This window comes from Neopsephotus bourkii, unplaced genomic scaffold, assembly GCF_033783945.1.
Source record: "Neopsephotus bourkii isolate Nb327-2 ecotype Australia unplaced genomic scaffold, CSIRO-AGI_Nbou_v1 NB_1373, whole genome shotgun sequence".
NCBI classification, from domain to species: domain Eukaryota; kingdom Metazoa; phylum Chordata; class Aves; order Psittaciformes; family Psittacidae; genus Neopsephotus; species Neopsephotus bourkii.
In genome coordinates this window covers 5,150,317-5,166,559 of record NW_026901852.1, presented here as the reverse complement: position 1 = coordinate 5,166,559, position 16,243 = coordinate 5,150,317, and the positions used below count along the sequence as shown (strand labels likewise).

The following is a 16,243-nucleotide window of genomic DNA, read 5'->3' as shown; positions in this document are numbered from 1 at the left end:
GACTATAGCAGGTGCTTTTTGCAGGTCATGAAGGAGAGGCTTTAATACAGCTCCTCAGTGCCTTTGTCACACAGGAAGAGAAATATTTACTGAAAGGATGTATTAAATAAGAAAGCTTAACCTTGGATGGATGGCATCTTGATATATTTCTGTAAGCTTCATAAGGCAATTGGTCAAATGTCCCTAAAACACTTAGCTGCCATTGAAAACGCTGACTCACCAAAAGTCAACTCAAGTGGAAAGTTATGGAAATCATATATATGAACAGATGTGTGACTGTGTGCCTGCATATGTCACTATGAACTGGTATAAACACAATGATAAGACTGACAGAATGAGGCAGGATTACACAGGGGAGTTGCTATCTTCCTTTCAGCATGTTCAGTTCTTTCTTCGTCACTGTGATAAGGATGCTAATGAAAAACGGCTCGTTAGTGCAAATTTGACATTTTCTAGTAAAATGCTATTCCATATTATCATTGTAAGTATGCTTTTGAAGGACTTAATCCATTTCATTAAAATATAACCTGAAACATGGAAATAAACTCAAATTTCCCTCAGAACGCCTGAATGACTTAAATGCTAGAGATATGAGGAGAAGGCAGATATTACACTGTTTCACAACATGAATCAGATGCTAACCTGGAATAAAGATCAAAGAGAGTGAAGACTGCTTCTTTTACACTAAAAAGGACGCTTATTACAACATCTGAACTAATTGAAAACTCAAAGATTTCTCTTCCAGAAGCAGAGTTTCCAACTCACATTTTGCTGCACCAAAGTATTTTTAGAGCCAGAGTACAGTACACGTCTCTACAACTCCATTCTTTAGAAACCACTTTCTTTCCATACAGAGGATAAACAAATAGATCATAATGGGCTAACACATAAAACCTCTGTCTCTGAAAATAGTCTTTGGGATCTTGTATAGCTTTAGGGATGGTTTAAACAAAATCTAGGCAAAATGCCCTAAAAAGCCAGGCTGTTAAGCGGAACTCAATGCTGAATGAACTTTATATATCTATATATAGATATATGCATATGTGTGTGTGTGTATATATATATATATGAGAAAGTCCAGGCTAAAAAGGATGTATGCTTTTTGACATGAACTTTCTAGGGGAAGCTATTCTGAGACAGAGAAATGAAGAAATGAGGAGAGCTACCGTGCCTTTAGCCTCCATTCTGGAAAGCAGTTCTCACAACAGCTGATCTGATACAGCTGGCTGAAAAAACACACTGACATGTACTAGACAAGAGCACAAGCCCCTTCCACATACATGCCTTGCAGAATTCTGGTGTAACTTGCCAAGGCCAGCATGCTTCCATGATACCATACAGTCAGCTTTATCTCAGGTTCATTTGTTGGAAGAAGTTGGTTTATTTCTATGGGAACCATCTAGCAGAGATATTGCCTGCATGTGGGCAGGAGTGCCCAAATGAATATGAAACACACTAGCTCAGCCATTATTCAAAGAAACTATGTTAGAAGTTGTAAAAGAAACAAAAACTATTCTCACCTGTGAGTATGATGAATGTCAGAGCTAGAACCTAGAACTCTCCCAAAGACAAGGACTTCAAGACCTTCTGGCTACCCAGCACCAAATCAGCAGGAGCCCATTGTCCAGTCATTCAAAACCCAAGCGAGCAGCATTAAAACGAAATACTTCTCACATTCAGTGTCTGTATCTAGTCAACATCCACACGTACCATCGAGGTAGATATTTTTATCTTGTTTACTTCTTAAGCAGAGAAAGAAATGACATGACAGAGAGGTTCAATCTCTGTGGGGAATCAGTATCATGCCAGGAGCTAAAGTCAGGCATTTCTGGCTCCAGTTCTTGGATTGTATTTCTCTATGTGATTTATGAATGGGTGACAAAGATATGAAAATAGATGGCAAGTTTGACTTTTTGTTGTGTAAATAAGTGAAATAAATGTATTAGAAATATCCATGTAAAACACACCAAGCACTGTCAACTACAGTCAGATTATCCCCTCCTAAGTAATGATTTGCCTTTCTTCCTTTACCTAAAAGCATCACTTTCATTACCACAGAAGACAGTTCCCTGAGCAACTGAACAGTCCCCATTTGTCTTGCGGTATGGTTATTTTTCATGTCCAAGCAGCACTAAAAGCAGATTTTCTAATAGATTTCCATTGCTTGCACTGAAGACTTTGAACAGACGCTCTCCATACAATATACTTGACCAACAGGATAACTCACCATCAGTAGCTTGAAGACTGTATGTCAGGCCCAGAGCCAGGTAACCCTTTGCTAGGGACTCTCCAGCATCCTCACCCAAGTCTATCACCATTTTAGCAAAGTATTCTCCTTCTTCCAGCTGCAAAAGAGGTAGGTTGAGACTTGTAGGCATTTCCTCTGTACTTGCTTCAATAAAAGTACCCTATTAAACTTACCTGTAAGTGATGGGAGAATCATTCATACAAGGGTTTCCAGTGATCACAGTAAACACTCATAGGAAGGAGGATGTAGAAGGTCAGATTAGCAGGCCTTGGTGAACAAGCACAGTTTTGAGAAATGTTTTGGGTTTGTTTTAAACCCCAAAATGTTGCCATATGTTTAAGGTTAAAGATGGACACCATCTTATTTTTAATTGTCCTTCAGGCACACTTCACTCATGCAACCTTAAATACAAATGTCAGACCAATCGACCACTTATATACTATCCTAGCATTACATTCAAAGGTCTAACAAGTTTCCTCCTTCAAAGAAACCCACCTAGTTTTGCTGTACAATGTTTTTAAACTTAAGCAAATTCTGCTTCCTTTTAGAAGGTTACAAGAGTAAAACAAGAAATTAAAACTCCATTGCAAGGAAATTCAGCTGCTGCTCGCAGTTCTGCTGCCACAAGGAGGAGGCAGCAAATTCAGGACACACATTTGGTAGATCATGCTGCAGCAGCCCCATTTTTCACCTTTTGCAAAGACAAAATTTCCTTGAAAATGCATTTTATAGTACAGATTGTGATGGGAAGAGAAAGCAGTCACAACCTCTCAGTATCAGCCTCCAAAATGGTGAAATAAGCTGGTCTCTGCTGACTGCCCCTCCAACCTTCCTTTCCAGCTGATCACACTGATCTGAGTACAATGAAAATTCAAAGCTTTAATGTCTCTAAAATCCAAGTTAATGATAATTTTAAACAAAATAATTATTTGAATATTTTATTACAGGACAGAGTGTTCCTCATTTCTAACCTTAAACTCTCATTAACATCACCCATTCTAAGTAGAAAAGAGTCAGGACTTTCTAGTTTACATATGTGGAAAGATGTAGGAAGGAGAGGTACAGGCAGAGACTTTAAGTAATGCTTGAAAGACACTGAGCCTACAGGGATATCTCTTTTTTAGTAGTGATAGACTGCAGATCCTGTCAACCCTAACCAGAATCATCCCTAATCAAGACCCAGGCATCATTACACTATCCAAAAAATACTCCTTTCAGAAACTTTCATTACATAACAGCTGACTTTCTGGGATGGGGTCATTTCATTTTGAAGAAATACATTTTTGTTTGAAATCCATCTGGTTTAGACACAAGAACTGCAGATGCAACTGAAATGCTCTCTTAATACACAACTTTGTCAGACTTCAGCACCTCATAGTTCATTAATATCTACATATGGAGTCAGCAGTAATGAGCTGAAATCAAAACGTACCACCAGGTAAGTGATCTGCAGTGATCTGTTAATATGCTACCTCTGAAGAGAATCTACTTGAACTGATATACTACCCTGTCAATGGGCCTCCTAGTTACATCACTTGAAGACATTCAGGTGACAACATTTACTAACAGCTCCATAAACAAAGGAGCTGGTATTTATTAGATTATATCAAACATAACGTAAGCATGAAGAAAGGCTGAAGAGTTCAAGCTAAGCAGCAATCTCCATGGCTTGGCTCTTCTCCTTACTTGTACAGCTCACTGAGGTCAGTACCATTCAAACTAGATGCAGACCAATAGCTCCCAAATGTCTGAAACCAGTGATGAGTATGTATTCTATCATCAACCTTTTCCCTGAAAGCCCTATGAAAGCATTACAGTCTTGCTGATTGCCTAATCAACTGTCAATCTGGAGATTACTAATTGAAACAGGCATACCTCTTGAGGCATACTTAGGGCTACAAATAAATTGCAAGGACTGTCATTAACAGCATAATCCAACATCTACTGAACACACTTGAAATAGTTCTACTGACTTTAATGATGCTCAGATGAGACCCTTTGCACTCTGACCCCATCAGGAAGACTGAGGTGCTGTAAGAGACTTCTTAATTCTGTCAGTAGCCTTACTTCCAGCCAGACTTCCCTGCCACATACTGGAGCGTGTTCTGGAACAGAGCCTAGGACAATGGAAGTAAAATATATCCCATGACTTGCCACACACACAAAAAACCCCAATAAAACCAAACAACAACAAAAAAGAACCCCTTCCCATGAAACAATAACTGAATTCTTCAGCTCTCAGGAACTTCTATGTAAGACACGAAATCTCTGCAGCCACAAAATTAAGCATGAACCTCTTCTGCCACCATAAACAGCCATTTTCCCCACTCTCTTCCTTCATTGTTTCTCCTCCCCACTCATGCTTTCATCTAAGAAGTCTCCATTAGATGAAGAAAAGAACTACACAAGGAGCTCTAATGACTACTGACAAGGGTAGGGGTGGGCAGAGTGTCTAAAAAAAAGAGATTAAATGAAAGGTTTGGAGTTGAAATAGAGACATTTAAAAAGGGCGAGATTTGGCTCCATTGTTTCTCTGAATGGTCACCTGATGGTGTTCCCAGTCTCTGACTGATGGCCTATGCTGCATAAATCAGCAGCACACTATTCAACTTTCTCACACGCCAGTTACCCAGGGCCACCTGTGAGTGTCACATTAATCTATTGGACAAATAATTAAAACCAAAACTTTTCAGAATGGCCGAAATAGCACTTCTAGCACAAACATTCATGTAAACATTTACTCAAACTAAACGCTAATGGCACTCTGACCAGCCACAAAGATCCTCATGAATGCAAACTTGGGTCAGCGGAAGGCTGCTTTGAAAGTAAGTGGCCTTGCAAACTCCAGCACAGCTGGTTCTGTTTATGAGAGCATTTACTTTCTCTTCTTACAGCACTCAAGCCCTTCCCCTGCCAGCCCTGCTGTGGCTGCCATCTGCCCCCTCTTCTCCCATTCTCCTACTCTTCAATCAGTCTGGGTAAGTGTGAAGAGCCAAACCTTTCCCTCACATCGCCCACTGTGAGGTTTCAACTCTCCAGTGCATCAGTCTTGCTGACTGCCTAAGGCAACTATGAATCTGAAGCTACCAACTGAAACAGGAATACTCCCTTAGGGCATACTTGGGGCTACCAACTAAACTGCTAGGACTACCAGATTGAACGTCTTGATGAAAATCCCCTCTCTGTAAATCTTTGGGATGGACTAATACTGAACCTGAGCTGGGATATGCCAGTAAAGCTATGTCTGTGGGGGTCCGTAAGCATGTGAGATGTCTGCACTCTATGCTGTAGTGATGGGAAGAAGGGGAAAGCCTCCAAATGAGGCACTGAGCCCTCTGGAGTCCCACCAGATATAGCCATTCCCACCTCCTGCATGCTGCTGCATGACCCAAAGCAGCAAGAGCTGCTTCCCCTTCCTCCTCTCCCCATGTGGTGGTGGTGAGACTCCTACAAGGTGTGAGCTCAAGGCTCAAAGAAGTGAGCTGAGAGAAAGCTTATCAGGAGAATCAAGACATTCCTACTCCTACTGCAGAGGCAGAGGCCAGCCTGAGTATGGAGGGAACCTAAACGGTTCCTTCACTTCAGAGAACTCCAACCTTAGACTCATAGAACAATCTGGGTTGGAAGGGACCTTCAAAGATCACCTTGTCCAACCCCCCTGCAATAAACAGGGACATTTTCAACTAAATCAGGCTGCTCAGAAACCACATCCAGCCTGGCCCTGAATGTCTCCATGGATGGGGCTCCCACCACCTCTCTGGGCAACCTGTGCCAGTGTTTTACCACCCTCATTGTAAAGAATGACGTTCCTCACGTCCAGCCTGAATCTCCCCTCTTTGAGTTTAAAACCATCACCCCTCATCCTATCCCAACAAGGCCTGCTATGCAGTCTTTCTCCATCTCTCTTATAGGTCCCTTTTACTGAAAGGCCACAATAAGGTCTCCCCAGAGCTGTCTCTTCTCCAGGCTGAACTCCAGCTCTCTCAGCCTTTCCTCATAGGAGAGGAGCTCCATCCCAGATGATTTTCGTGGCTCTTCTCTGGACCCTCTCCAGTATGTCCCTGTTTTTCCTGTACTGAGGGCTCTGGAGATGTCTTCCTTAAAGTGACAACACTGCACTGGAAGGGCAAGGAACACGGATTAAAACTTCATGTTGCAACTTATAGGCCTTTGCTAATAAGCTTTAAGCCACAGGATGCTACACGTCCTTGCCCACAGCAGGCATGGCATGGCCATCACTTAGTGATTTGGGAATGCACAGTGTACTGCTGTTACCTGGTTGCTAGCAGCTGCCACAGCATCTCCCAACACTACAGAAAACATATTTATTTCATCTTTCTTTTGGGCATCAAGGGTGCTGGTAGCAGCTTGAATTCAGTGTCCTTAGAATCACTACATGTTATTCTCTCAGAAGCAGGAAAAAACAAAGTCTCAAAGCCACACAGATATAGCTCTGATTTAGCCCTTAATGTCCTTATGTTCCTGTGCACACTGCACTGAAGAGCTGTTGGAGAGAAGGGCAGCACCACGGGTTGCAAGAGAGGCTCCCTGCCTCCAAGACCAGCATGGAATAAAGCTCAGAAAGCAGGCATGGGGGAAAACAACCTAAAAGGAATACAGGAGTATTTTGAACTCAAGCTGTATAAACTGTCAGGAGGTACCTGGAAGCAGGAGCTAAACAACCTCTCCAGCACACCAGAAACAGCACAGACCTGGAGAGCGACAGGCTGCCAAACTGTGAGCTGACACCAGTAACACTGTAATCCAGTGGAGCTGCTTCTCCCCATCACCTTTGATGCTAAAAGAACAGTTGTTAGCTCTGTAACCCTGTTGCAGCCACTGTTGTTATCTGACCACAGGTTTTGATGTGTGCTTGAGCCAAGCCCGGGGCACACTGACAAGGGGTAGTGAGCAGCAGATGCTATCCCCTGGCTTGTCGCCACCCAGCTTGTGTTCAGAGAAGCTCAAGCCCTACCCCGCTGCATCAACACCCTCCAAGGCTGTAAGTGGGAGCTGCAATTCTCACCAGGGTGGATTTAGAGCAACTGAGGACAAGCAAATCCATGATGTGCTGCAACGTGGGAATGGCACCTTACTGTGGAGAAAGGGAGGAGGCAGGAAACACATCAAGTGACACAGGACTTAAGAGAGCAGACAAAGTTAGTGGAGCAGGGGAGTCTGGACACCAGGGAAACTGAGTGATAACCAAGCACGTAGAGACCCAAATCCTACAGAAACGGCATCTATGCAGAATTATGCATGGTATTAACTAGTTGAATTGACCTCTTCCTATAATTTTAATTACATTGGGTATAGAGACTAGTTCAAAGAACAGAAAAAAAGAAGTTAGGAGAAGAGAATAAGAAGAGGAAAAGTTCATAAAGTGATCAATAAGGTGTAGCGTAATAGAAAAGTTTTATCCCACAGCTGTTTATGGCATACAAAACAAATTGTAGAATTGTTAGGGTTGGAAAGGACCTTAAGATCATCCCAGATCCTGTGTTTTCTATTGTTGATCTAGTCAGCATCTTCTGTAAGTGTCACCAGTGCTAAGCCCACCAACTTAGTCTGCATGTATGCTCAGCCCCTAGTATTTAGGAGTAATTTAGGGCCTTTCCTCCACTGTAGCAAGATTGAATTGTCCACAAGGAAGACGTATAGAAAACAAAATTCTTGGTCATTTTAGATGTCTGAAACCCTCAGAACTGCCCCAGTAAGAGTAGCTGTGATGTAAGCAAGAATGTCTTTTAAAAGATAGAAGAAATCTCTATTAGCCCCTTACCATTCACTGCTTTCTTGGTAGCCACTTGCCCTAGTCATATTGGTCCTCTAGAGCATCCACTCAGCAGGCAGAATAACTCCAATAATGGGACTAGATTTCATCTTTCAGTGTTATTCATACTGCAGTAAGACCTAAGCATTTCCATGAGACTCCAGCGCTCCTAGGTGACTGGGTAGCACATGCACTGCATTTATTATCTACAGTGACAGGGTCAACAACGGACAGAAGGAAAGAGAAGCCCTCTCGGATTAAGTGGTCTGTGAACGCAATGAATGATAAGCTGCCACCTCGGAAGCATGCAGCTCTGAACATACATCCTCCCAACCTCCCCACACCACACACACCGTGACGTATTCACCTTATGGTATGCCTTACTCACTTTTTGTGACTCCAGGCATGGTCTGGCCTGGCCTGACCCCACTCTCTCCTCCTTTTCCCTGACTGATGGCATGATCTCTGCCTTCCCTGCAAAGGGCTGAAGCAGAGCACTTCACTGTGCACACTGGGATTGGCAAGTTAAAAGAAATGAGGGAAATGTCCCATTTTGTGCTGCAGTTTTGGCCATGGAGTAGAGTCCATGCCAGCTGGTAATACTGGCATCATTTGGTACTACACAAGCTTAGCACAACAACACTATTTCTATTCTATCAACCGGGGGGCAATGAAAATAGTAAGAACATGCCTCGTGTTCTCCTACTCTATCAGACGAAAGTCCTTTTGTCTTTATATACAAAGTTTTCAACATGCCTCCACTGAAATCAGTGGAGTAAAAGGCTCAAGAAACCATCACAGCAACCCTAAATGACTTCAAATAATACTTCCCCCAAATGGAGAAATGCAGTATATAACACTTGCCTGTAGGCAGAAGTTCTGATTCTAGTATTTTCACACCTGCCATAACAGGGTCCTGGAGAAGTATTGAAATTAACAGCACTGTACTATTGAAATCTTAAAAACAACTACTCATGCAGCAACTCAAAGTCACTGCCAAAACAGGCAAGTGAGCATTCACAGCTGAGGCTGTGCCAGGGGAGGCTGACTGAATGAGGAAATCGCAGCAAGCCTTTTAGTTAAGTGGAACTCTGGATTTCTAGTGGACCAAGGCAGGAAAACCTCACTATGGACACATTCCACTGTAAGATACATCAACGTTGCTATAAAAACTTAAACCAATGCTCTGACCTTTAGTAGTCAAAAACTTCACAGCGCATTCTGGAAAGCTAAAAGACAGATAGCTAAACACAAATGGGCTTTGGGTTCACTTGCTAGAATCATTCACATGTGAGTTCAGCAAACCTATGTGCTGATACCCCAGTAAAATAGAAGGCTAGGCAGCATGATGCCTCAAAAGTAATTCTGAGCCCAATAAACAGGCATTAAGATATCTGTGTTATGGGCTAGGTACAGTATAAAGGTTCCAGCTTTGCTGAAAGCCTTTTGTATCTCATGAGCTTCATTCAGCACGGGTCCATCCTCACCCTGACCAGACAAGTGTGGTCTATATAGGTACACTACTGTTGGAGCTTTTGACTGTCGGGTTTTAGTTGGTTGATTGTTGTGTTTGGCTTGCTTTGGTTGACTGGGTTGGTTTGTCTGTTTGTTTGATGGATTGGTTTTTAATCTGTGAAAGGCTGTACTTCTGAAAAAGGTAACCAAAACATTGCTTATATCATTCTCTTGTTTACTGCAGGCCCCAGGCAGAGAGCTAGTGGTTGATAGGGCAAATCATCTGCTGATGTAAGCCAGCATAGTGCCAGTGGAGTAGTGCCAATTTATATCAGCTAATAATCTGGTCATAATGCCACAGCAGAAGCTGACAGCGGTGTTAGCTCTTTTCCACATCAGGCTGTTAGATATTGATTTGCACAGCACAGTATGAATGTATGCATGTTTTCATACCTCAGTTTCTTCTGCATATTTCATAGATGGGATCAGCATCCTCAATGTTGTAAATCATTATATTTCAATTCATATTTTGTTTTTCCTGGTCCTAAAAGTATGCTGAGACATCATGTACAAAGCCAGCAAAACAGGCAAAATGACCACTAGATTAATCTGTGCTCCTCATGACATTCTGCAATTATCCAGTTGCAGATACGTTTTGGCTTTGTTTTGTTTTTTTATTGCTAGTAACTGAAATAAGACTGAAGTACTGCTTGTCCATGGGCCATAAACAAACTGAGTACAATACTGCACCAAAAGCACACAGTAGACAGATGCAGGCAGGATGTATAAATTTGCTGTTTCATTTGGATAAACGGAGATCTATTTTCACCCTGTGCCTGCCTAGGCAGCAGTCAAGCACATACATATATTTCCTATTTGAGAAATTAATCATATTTGATATGTTCTGAAAAGTAAGATGTATCTGAGTATTTGTAACTGTTAATATTTGCCCATTAGACTGTTCCTGCACCATGCCTATCCTCCTTTCTATTTATACTGGCATTGATCAGCTTGTTCACTTCCAGTTTAAATGATTCAATTCCGATTTGATTGCCATGTAATTTAAATGCAAATAATTACTGTAAGGATGACATTTAGAAAAACAGCTCTGCTAAGCAGGAAGGTCTTTATTAGGCACCAGAGTTTGCCAGTAATGTCAGAAGCTTCCCTTTGACTGTGAGATGTGGGAACCTATCATTTCAGTTCTTCTAAAAGATGCTCTGATTTCCCTCTGGCTCCCCTTAACTAAAACTCTTCTATACCATCATCAAGTTCAATATCAGGGTAGAGCCACAGAGTGAAATGAACAGGGGAGAGGAATATTTTTAACTGGGTTTTAGTTCATAAGTTTGTGCTCTAGATAACTCCAGTGAGATTACCCTCTTGTGAAATCATGTTTGCATCTCATACTACACCCCAGTTCTGAGTCAGAGCCTGATGGAATAACACTGAAAAGTGCTTCACACAATGAAAAAGCAGTAGATAGAGGGGAAAAAAACCCAAAACTCTTAAGTATGCAATACTCAAAATCAGCTCATTTTTCCTTTACTTGTTCTATATTTTAGGGTGAGATTGTTGCTTTATCATCTCTACCATATATAAGATGTCCAGAGATACTGGACTGCCCAAGAACAGAGTCAGAACTGAATTCGGTCTCACTGTCTTTTCTAAGTGTCTCTTTCACAAGGTGGGTTTTCTATGTGCTAGGGACCTGAAGAGATTTTGGGGAGAAACACCAATAAGAAGGATGAATCCTGACTCTGCCCATTTCCTGGCATAGCATCTCTTCAATTTGGGTTCATAATTTAACATTCAACTCCTCATTCATCACAGTCAGCAGACTTTAATGGCACCGTATGAAATTTAGTCCTCAACACTGAGAGCTGCATAAACACGAGGGTAACACATGAAAGCAAAGGGATCCTATGCCAGGGATCTTGATTTTAGCCTGGAGTCTCAAAAGATGCATTCACTGTGTTTCAATTTTGTCCGAACACTAGTTATGGCAGGGATCACATGCTCAGCAAGTAGCAAGAGACCACAGCCTTCCTGAAGGCACTATCTGTGTTTAGAAGTGGACAAAAGTCAAAGCATGACTGAATGGACCACTCTACTATGTGCCTTGTTGCCTTCTCCCAGGATCCTGAACTTTACCACCTCACAGTCAGTATAGTTAAGGCTGCCCCACACTTCACATTCCCAACCACTTCTTTCCTTGTTTGTAAGTATCAGGTCCAACAGAGCATCCTCCCTCATTGGCTTCAAAGCTCCAGTGCCTCCACCTTGTTGGATGCATGTTCACAGAGCACAAAGGCAGAAGTGTAAAAGATTCATTTGCAATATGGAGATCCCAAGTTTGTCTCCTGTACTAAAATTCAGACCCCTAGGCAAAAACTAGCTTGATCTCAGAGGAAGATTTTCTTCATGTTTAACGTGAGTGTTCTGCTGGATTGGGTTTTTGGGGGGGTTTTATTGCCTCGTGGCAGAATTGCTAGGGGAAGCTGTCAGGGGCTTGCAGTACCCTGCTGTGGCTCCAAGTGAATGCAGGAATTCATCCCATGAAGTTCATCCAGATTCACAGCATCCAAAGTAAAAGTTATCAATCTACTTGCTGATGTTTTAGACTGATGACAAGTTAATCTTGCTTTGAACACTTCATCAGAGATACCAATAAGAGTGTTCAAACAGCTGTAACGCCTATGTTTCATATTGTTTTAATATCTTTGAGAATTAAGAAAAAAACCCAACTTATTTACTTTACTAAAAAAATAACTTCCACTGTGAATGTTATTTTATAATCACTGAAAAGCTTTCAGCCCTCCAAATTTAGACGCTGAGCTAAGGGTACAAGAGGGTTAAAATTGCTCTATATAGAGAACAGAGGTAGGTTGGGTAGCTCAGCAACAATTCCCTCAAGGCCTCCGGACCTGATTTTCCCTAGAAAAAGGTACTTCCCAGTTTTTGCTGACTCACATATAAGTTTAACCATTACAGCTTGAGCATCATAATTCATTCAAAAACATCTATAACCAGATCTCTTTGCTGACAATAGCATAAGCCAATATATCTCAGTTAAGTTTAGCTGAATACCAACTGTCACTCGCTAGGGATATAGATGATGGAGAGGCAGGGGGTAGGGTGACAACAGCAGCAAATCCAGCCCTTACAGTTCTTCACCAAAATCTGGGCAGATTCTTCTGGTTATTTTCCTTCATGCTTTCTCACATCTTTGCTTTACTTACATTAAGAATTATAACCCTTCAGTGACTGCAGGGACACCTCGTGGTGAGGACAGGTGAAAACAGCAGGCTGCCATTCAATTAATTAAATCAAGCAGCAAAAGACTGACAGATGTTTCTGCTCCTTGGGATAATCAGAATTTCACAGGCACAGACTTCCACTCCCACTCTGCTTCTGGGGCGTACATTAACACATCCAGAACAGAAAGCACTGATACAGCACCTCCAGGAACAAAGGACTGGGTTGTCTAGCAGACCTGAACTGTTTAATGGTCCGCTTATTATTCACTTTAGTCTTCCAAGGGCTACACGAGTGGCCAATTCAACTCGACACTCAGCTGAAGAAGCAGTTCCTAGAATGGCTGTTACGGCTTTCCCCCTTCTTCCTTTGTTTAATGTGCCAGCAAAACGTATTCCAGTGACTCACTGCAAAATGTCTTGCTGGGATTTATTTTAATCTTTCATTTAAGGGCACGCATGTGTGTATGATTTCTTACAGGGATTCCCTTTCTCCCCACTGCAACCGCACTGTGGCACTCTCACTGCTGAACCTGCTCCATTAGGTAAGAACTGCATCAGCTTGCTTACCCAGTGCAGCGACCCAATGCAGACCTTGGCAGCCAGAAGAGGAACGGTGGGATCCGCAGGTCGCAGTTTAGCACACTCTTTAAGCACTGACACAGCATATGCCGACTGGAGGAGGAGGGGGAGAGAGGAGCAGGAAATAAAAAAGGCTAATTAGACAATGTTGTTACAGAGTCCACACAAGGTATTTCAGTGCGATGCACAAAGTGCTATGAAGGGAAAAAAACCACGTCAGCAGCAAGTTAGCAACTTGATTCCCACCTCCACACACGCAGACACATGTGCCGCACATGCGCAGGCAAGCACGCGCTCATCCTACACCCAGAGGAAACGTGCCAAAGAACCAGCCCTGGCTGTGCGCTTGACAAAGAACGGTTTTCCTCAGCTGTTAATGCACTGGTTGTTTTAACTCTGCCCCTCCAATTCACACGCATTCTGCTGTAGTTTTCCTCACACACAACCACCTTCCAGTAAGCCAGAAAAGATCATAAACAGCTTAACCTCCAGTATGTTAACATTTTATGCCAACTCTATTCAGAGAGGGGTTTGTGCAGCTAAAGTAATTGCTGTGTATATTGTTTTGGGTCTTCTCCTGTTCTAGAACATATGAGAATACAACCGCGATCCCACCATTCAAAGGGTGGAGAAGCAATTGCAGAGCAATACCCTGTTCAGCGGGTGGTCTCACCAGCATGTGTTAGAATGAAAGCCCATAAAACTCTTGCTGTCTTTCTGGTGTTAAGTTACCATGAATGATGTTTATTAAGATCAGCAGCCAACATAGCCCTTGTGCTCTACAAACATTGTTGTTTTTTATAGCACATATTCACAGCTGAAGGTTTAAAGGAGAATGAGGAAATCGCTGGTCTGAGATGCTAGTGAGAAGGTCTGGTCAAGACAATGAGGAAGTGACAGCAGTTGCCCTGCCCAGCCCACCCCACTTGGACCTCAGTTGCTTTCCAGCTTCCAGTCTACTCACTACTGACCCCTGACCCCCCTAAGTTCTCTCATCCTTGAGCTCAAGGGGAAGTTTTCTTCTCCCAGAATTTCTCCTTGCATGCCCCATTCCCCAAAAACTTTTCCCAAGACAGACACCGGCCTCTCTTGATGTGTTTCCTCTCGTAGGCACATTAGACAGTCACAGCCTGTTCATATTCCAGGAGAGCAGCAACAGAAGCTTGCAGAGTCAAACCAACCACTGTTTTTATCAGGTCCTGGGCATCTTTTCCTGACTCTGACCCCCAGGGTTTCCCCCCAGAATTCTGACCATCACAGGCAGCTCCGAGCCCTGCAGCCCCATGCTGCAGCTTTGTGCTCCCACTGCCCATCAGGACCTCCCCTCCTCACACACCAAAGCAACCTGTGCCTGATATCTCCTTTCCCCACAGAACTGAAGGTCCACTTCTTGCTATGGGATACAAAAGCCTGGATAGGATTTTGCTTGGGAGGGAGCCTTGGAAAAGGGAAAACCAGATGTACAGCAGCCCTTCCCATGCTCAAAGATGGGTTTCATAACCAAAGAGGTGAGCTCTGCAGCTGCAGAGAGCAAACCCTTCTGCTTGAGAAGTTTTGGGTACCTGCTGCATAGTCTGAAGAGCAACAGCGTACCCTACATTCTCCAGGCTGCTCCCACCTACCTAAAGCATCTGGTATCATCAATGAAAGGAAGGAAATCATTGGTATTTTACAACTCCAAATGCACCGTTTGCCTAAAGCCAGAAGGAAGCCTGTCTCAAAGACAGGAATCAATAAGCTTTGTCCTGGAGCTCAACCTGTTACCTTACCTCTCTCAGAAACAAGAAGACTTGGGTAATTCAACCCCGAGGTACAGGAAGAAACACATCACTGCACTGTGCTGTCCCGAGGTGACTAGCATCCCTCAGAATGAACCTCCCTGACACCTATTTGCTCAGAACACGTACTGTCTCAAGTTTTAATGGCATCTTATTCCTCTCTCTCACAGAACCCTACCTGCACTGCAGGCACCTAATATTCCCAGTAGCACTGCTGAACACACTGGAAATGAAAGCACAACCCCATAGGGGTCCTAGCCTGGCACATCATCTTCTTGCCTCCTGCCTATATTCCAGCTCCACAGGTGTTTCCAGACAAGAGAAACCCAAAGAGCAGAGCAGGACAACATGTACCCTGCTGGTTGGTGTATCTGCAGCTGAACAGCCCCAAACCCTTGTCATCTCACCATGCAAGTGACTGAAAAGGCCAGATGTGTAACTGACTGTACAATGCCCAGTGCCAGTGCTTTCAGAGGGAGATATAACCTGACCCCAGTGGTGGTTTCTCAGCTTGCCATTGGCAGCACGACTGGAGGGAATGCAGGAGGCACCTGGGAGCTGTAAGAGCTGCCCCATAGGTCAGCACTAACACAAACCAGAGCTGAAAAAGGGCTGTCCTAATTTGGGACACAGCTGAGGGACCTTCCAGGGTCTACAGCAGGAGAAAAGTAATATAACCTGACTCCTCACCAGTTCCTCTTGAGCTCTGCTCCCTCCCTGTCTGCAGTCTGCCCATTGAGTAAGGCTGGTCACTGGGAGACACCAACCCTGCAGTCTCCAATAGCCTCAAACCACAGAGCAATCCTCATGTCTGTCCTGAGCCTGTTCAGGGGCAACTGCAAAACAGCAACTATCAACTGCTGCAAAGCAAAGTCCCACCCTGTGCCTATAGCAAAACACCTCACATGTGGAGTCACTTCACCACATGCACTCTGGAGCATCTAAACATGCATTTACAGAGCGAGACCACAGTTTCAACACTGCTTCTAAACCATTCACAAAGTTATGTCACTCTAAAAGGAGTTATACAATTCCCTATTAAACAGCTGGAGCAGAAGTGGCTTTAGAAACAGGGTGACACGAAGCCTTTCTCTCTGCTGCCTGTTAAAAACTCAATTTCACCTTGAACACTTTACTCAGCAAAAATTAT

The 16,243-nt window shown here is 43.2% G+C and overlaps 1 protein-coding gene across 9 annotated transcripts in view; it reads right to left on the bottom strand.

Moving 5' to 3' along the window:
• TTC7A (tetratricopeptide repeat domain 7A) overlaps positions 1–16,243 on the bottom strand; it is a 166,500-nt gene that overhangs the window by 100,448 nt on the left and 49,809 nt on the right. For all 9 annotated transcript variants that reach the window (XR_009727492.1, XR_009727491.1, XM_061367221.1 and 6 more), the window contains 2 exons: positions 13,304–13,408; positions 2,228–2,345 (listed from right to left, as the gene is read on the bottom strand). Coding sequence is in view for 7 of the 9 variants with exons in the window: in XM_061367221.1 (XP_061223205.1) it covers positions 2,228–2,345; positions 13,304–13,408 (223 nt within the window). In the remaining 2 variants the exon portion in view is untranslated. The remainder of the gene's footprint in view (positions 1–2,227; positions 2,346–13,303; positions 13,409–16,243) is intronic.